The sequence below is a fragment of the Phyllobates terribilis genome, unplaced genomic scaffold (assembly GCF_046119375.1).
Source record: "Phyllobates terribilis strain yellow unplaced genomic scaffold, ASM4611937v1 Scaffold_2__4_contigs__length_985480577, whole genome shotgun sequence".
NCBI classification, from domain to species: domain Eukaryota; kingdom Metazoa; phylum Chordata; class Amphibia; order Anura; family Dendrobatidae; genus Phyllobates; species Phyllobates terribilis.
Window position 1 is genome coordinate 795,349,509 of NW_027362762.1, and position 6,000 is coordinate 795,355,508.

Here is a 6,000-nt window from a genome sequence, read left to right on the forward strand (position 1 = left end):
ATTATTACTGTACAGCACATCAGTAACAGTGATTATTACTGTGCAGCACATCAGTAACATACTGATTATTACTGTACAGCACATCAGTAACAGTGATTATTACTGTACAGCACATCAGTAACATACTGATTATTACTGTACAGCACATCAGTAACAGTGATTATTACTGTGCAGCACATCAGTAACATACTGATTATTACTGTGCAGCACATCAGTAACAGTGATTATTACTGTACAGCACATCAGTAACATACTGATTATTACTGTACAGCACATCAGTAACAGTGATTATTACTGTGCAGCACATCAGTAACAGTGATTATTACTGTACAGCACATCAGTAACAGTGATTATTACTGTGCAGCACATCAGTAACAGTGATTATTACTGTACAGCACATCAGTAACATAGTCATTATTACTCTACAGCACATCAGTAACATACTGAATATTACTGTACAGCACATCAGTAACATACTGATTATTACTGTACAGCACATCAGTAACAGTGATTATTACTGTACATCACATCAGTAACATACTGATTATTACTGTACAGCACATCAGTAACATACTGATTATTACTGTACAGCACATCAGTAACATATTAATTATTACTGTACAGCACATCAGTAACAGTGATTATTACTGTACAGCACATCAGTAACAGTGATTATTACTGTGCAGCACATCAGTAACATACTGATTACTGTACAGCACATCAGTGACATACTGATTATTACTGTGCAGCACATCAGTAACATACAGATTATTACTGTACAGCACATCAGTAACATACTGATTATTACTGTACAGCACATCAGTAATAGTGATTATTACTGTGCAGCACATCAGTAACAGTGATTATTACTGTACAGCACATCAGTAACATATTCATTATTACTGTACAGCACATCAGTAACAGTGATTATTACTGTACAGCACATCAGTAACATATTAATTATTACTGTACAGCACATCAGTAACAGTGATTACTGTACAGCACATCAGTAACAGTGATTATTACTGTACAGCACATCAGTAACATATTCATTATTACTGTGCAGCACATCAGTAACATACTGATTACTGTACAGCACATCAGTGACATACTGATTATTACTGTGCAGCACATCAGTAACTGATTATTACTGTGCAGCACATCAGTAACATACTGATTATTACTGTACAGCACATCAGTAACATACTGATTATTACTGTGCAGCACATCAGTAACAGTGATTATTACTGTGCAGCACATCAGTAACAGTGATTATTACTGTACAGCACATCAGTAACATATTCATTATTACTGTGCAGCACATCAGTAACATACTGATTACTGTACAGCACATCAGTGACATACTGATTATTACTGTACAGCACATCAGTAACATACTGATTATTACTGTACAGCACATCAGTAACATATTCATTATTACTGTGCAGCACATCAGTAACATACTGATTACTGTACAGCACATCAGTGACATACTGATTATTACTGTGCAGCACATCAGTAACAGTGATTATTACTGTGCAGCACATCAGTAACATACTGATTATTACTGTACAGCACATCAGTAACAGTGATAATTACTGTGCAGCACATCAGTAACAGTGATTATTACTGTACAGCACATCAGTAACATACTGATTATTACTGTGCAGCACATCAGTGACATACTGATTATTACTGTACAGCACATCAGTAACAGTGATTATTACTGTGCAGCACATCAGTAACATACTGATTATTACTGTACAGCACATCAGTAACAGTGATTATTACTGTGCAGCACATCAGTAACATACTGATTATTACTGTACAGCACATCAGTAACAGTGATTATTACTGTACAGCACATCAGTAACATACTGATTATTACTGTACAGCACATCAGTAACAGTGATTATTACTGTGCAGCACATCAGTAACATACTGATTATTACTGTGCAGCACATCAGTAACAGTGATTATTACTGTACAGCACATCAGTAACATACTGATTATTACTGTACAGCACATCAGTAACAGTGATTATTACTGTGCAGCACATCAGTAACAGTGATTATTACTGTACAGCACATCAGTAACAGTGATTATTACTGTGCAGCACATCAGTAACATACTGATTATTACTGTACAGCACATCAGTAACAGTGATTATTACTGTGGAGCACATCAGTAACAATGATTATTACTGTACAGCACATCAGTAACATACTGATTATTACTGTACAGCACATCAGTAACAGTGATTATTACTGTGCAGCACATCAGTAACAGTGATTATTACTGTGCAGCACATCAGTAACAGTGATTATTACTGTACAGCATATCAGTAACATACTGATTATTCCTTACATCACATCAGTAACATACTGATTATTACTGTACAGCACATCAGTAACAGTGATTATTACTGTACAGCACATCAGTAACATACTGATTATTACTGTACAGCACATCAGTAACATACTGATTATTACTGTACAGCACATCAGTAACATACTGATTATTACTGTACAGCACATCAGTAACATACTGATTATTACTGTACAGCACATCAGTAACAGTGATTATTACTGTGCAGCACATCAGTAACATATTCATTATTACTGTACAGCACATCAGTAACAGTGATTATTACTGTGCAGCACATCAGTAACAGTGATTATTACTGTACAGCACATCAGTAACAGTGATTATTACTGTACAGCACATCAGTAACATACTGATTATTACTGTGCAGCACATCAGTAACATACTGATTATTGGGTGTGATAACACTGTGCCCACCCCCAGCATGGCATGCCATCCATTCCCATGATGTCCTACCTGGTGGCACAGGATGGTCTGCTGCACGAGCCTGGCATAGCCATCCAGCCGGACCCCGGAGTTGCTCCTGCTCCTCATGGTGCCTGGCACACGGCTCTGCCAGGCGGCTCTGCAGGGGGGCAGCTGTCGGGGGCCTGATGTCCTCTCCGCTGGGACCTGCGCCCATTCATTCAGTGACAGTAGGAGGCAGCTGGCGACCTTGATCCAAAATAAACAGAGCTGTCAGTGAGGCCTGGGAGCAGGGGCTGCAGATCTGTCACCACACACAAGGTTATTCATAGAGAGCAGCAGCAGCAGCAGGGCAGGAGGTGTCACCATCTCCTCCCTGCCGCAGAGCGCTACATACATCACACCGGGGAGCCATCACCTGGACACCATGCACTACCCTGTCACCCCCGTGTGCTACATACACACAAGCACCCATCCGTGCAGCCCCGCTGATCACCTGTCATGGCCCAGACAGCGGCGCTCGGTGTCTTCCTGGTGCTGAGATCTATGGCCGCTGCTGTACACAATGCATTATCACAAGCTGCACAGCTCATTTGCATTACATGCGTTTCCACCATTGGACGTAAGGGGGCAGTAGAGAAGCCATAAAAGAAGTACTTGCAATATTTTACGTCTATTTGCCACACGGGGGCAGCCGAGGACAATAACACGTAGGCTGAAGCCGCTGTCCTAGGAGACAGTGAGGCGGTATTCGCCATGACACCGCCGGGCTGTGTCCGAGTGCGTCATGTCCGTAATAGCTCCGTAAGGAGAACACATGCTATGCGCCCTAACAAAGGGGAGACATTATTACCACGCCTGGCGTGAAATGCAATAGATACGTGTTAGTCGGCATAGACCTTCTAACTAAGCCTGTCCGCTCGTAACAGAACATGCGCCCTCTAGCGGCCGGAAGATTCCTGCTGTCATTTACACCAAACTGGTGTCAACTGACTGACAGCCCACCCCTGCCGCTGAGTACACAGTGAGCACCATCTGTATGCACACCCAGACACTGACTGACAGCCCACCCCTGCCGCTGAGTACACAGTGAGCAGCGTCTGTATGCACACCCCGACACTGACTGACAGCCCACCCCTGCCGCTGAGTACACAGTGAGCACCATCTGTATGCACACCCCAACACTGACTGACAGCCCGCCACTGCCACTGAGTATACAGTGAGCAGCGTCTGTACGCACACCCCGACACTGACTGACAGCCCACCCCTGCCGCTGAGTACACAGTGAGCACCATCTGTATGCACACCCAGACACTGACTAACAGCCCACCCCTGCCGCTGAGTACACAGTGAGCAGCGTCTGTATGCACACCCCGACACTGACTGACAGCCCACCCCTGCCGCTGAGTACACAGTGAGCACCATCTGTATGCACACCCCAACACTGACTGACAGCCCGCCACTGCCACTGAGTATACAGTGAGCAGCGTCTGTACGCACACCCCGACACTGACTGACAGCCCACCCCTGCCGCTGAGTACACAGTGAGCACCATCTGTATGCACACCCAGACACTGACTGACAGCCCACCCCTGCCGCTGAGTACACAGTGAGCACCATCTGTATTCACACCCAGACACTGACTGACAGCCCACCCCTGCCGCTGAGTATACAGTGAGCAGCGTCTGTATGCACACCCAGACACTGACTGACAGCCCACCCCTGCCGCTGAGTACACAGTGAGCACCATCTGTATGCACACCCAGACACTGACTGACAGCCCACCCCTGCCGCTGAGTACACAGTGAGCAGCGTCTGTATGCACACCCAGACACTGACTGACAGCCCACCCCTGCCGCTGAGTACACAGTGAGCACCATCTGTATGCACACCCCAACACTGACTGACAGCCCGCCCCTGCCGCTGAGTATACAGTGAGCAGCGTCTGTACGCACACCCAGACACTGACTGACAGCCCACCCCTGCCGCTGAGTACACAGTGAGCACCATCTGTATGCACACCCCAACACTGACTGACAGCCCGCCCCTGCCGCTGAGTATACAGTGAGCAGCGTCTGTATGCACACCCAGACACTGACTGACAGCCCGCCCCTGCCGCTGAGTACACAGTGAGCACCATCTGTATGCACACCCAGACACTGACTGACAGCCCGCCCCTGCCGCTGAGTACACAGTGAGCACCATCTGTATGCACACCCAGACACTGACTGACAGCCTGCCCCTGCCGCTGAGTACACAGTGAGCACCATCTGTATGCACACCCAGACACTGACTGACAGCCCACCCCTGCCGCTGAGTACACAGTGAGCACCATCTGTATGCACACCCCAACACTGACTGACAGCCCGCCCCTGCCGCTGAGTACACAGTGAGCACCATCTGTATGCACACCCAGACACTGACTGACAGCCCACCCCTGCCGCTGAGTATACAGTGAGCAACATCTGTATGCACACCCAGACACTGACTGACAGCCCGCCCCTGAGTACACAGTGAGCACCATCTGTACGCACACCCAGACACTGACTGACAGCCCACCCCTGCCGCTGAGTACACAGTGAGCACCATCTGTATGCACACCCCAACACTGACTGACAGCCCGCCACTGCCACTGAGTATACAGTGAGCAGCGTCTGTACGCACACCCAGACACTGACTGACAGCCCACCCCTGCCGCTGAGTACACAGTGAGCACCATCTGTATGCACACCCCAACACTGACTGACAGCCCGCCCCTGCCGCTGAGTATACAGTGAGCAGCGTCTGTATGCACACCCAGACACTGACTGACAGCCCACCCCTGCCGCTGAGTACACAGTGAGCACCATCTGTATGCACACCCAGACACTGACTGACAGCCCGCCCCTGCCGCTGAGTACACAGTGAGCACCATCTGTATGCACACCCAGACACTGACTGACAGCCCGCCCCTGCCGCTGAGTACACAGTGAGCAGCGTCTGTATGCACACCCAGACACTGACTGACAGCCCACCCCTGCCGCTGAGTACACAGTGAGCACCATCTGTATGCACACCCAGACACTGACTGACAGCCCACCCCTGCCGCTGAGTACACAGTGAGCACCATCTGTATGCACACCCCAACACTGACTGACAGCCCGCCCCTGCCGCTGAGTATACAGTGAGCAGCGTCTGTATGCACACCCAGACACTGACTGACAGCCCACC

At 47.6% G+C, this 6,000-nt stretch overlaps 1 protein-coding gene across 2 annotated transcripts in view; it reads right to left on the minus strand.

Moving 5' to 3' along the window:
* The window catches only part of PHKA2 (phosphorylase kinase regulatory subunit alpha 2), a 98,457-nt gene extending 94,806 nt beyond the window's left edge, over positions 1-3,651 (minus strand). The window contains exons 1-2 of one of the 2 annotated variants that reach the window (XM_073667434.1): positions 3,287-3,651; positions 2,842-3,039 (exon numbers count right to left, since the gene is read on the minus strand). In XM_073667434.1, coding sequence (XP_073523535.1) covers positions 2,842-2,919 — 78 coding nt within the window. In that variant the 5' untranslated portion in view covers positions 2,920-3,039; positions 3,287-3,651. The remainder of the gene's footprint in view (positions 1-2,841; positions 3,040-3,286) is intronic. The other variant, XM_073667442.1, reaches the window with a different exon arrangement.
* Positions 3,652-6,000: the final 2,349 nt, after the last annotated feature.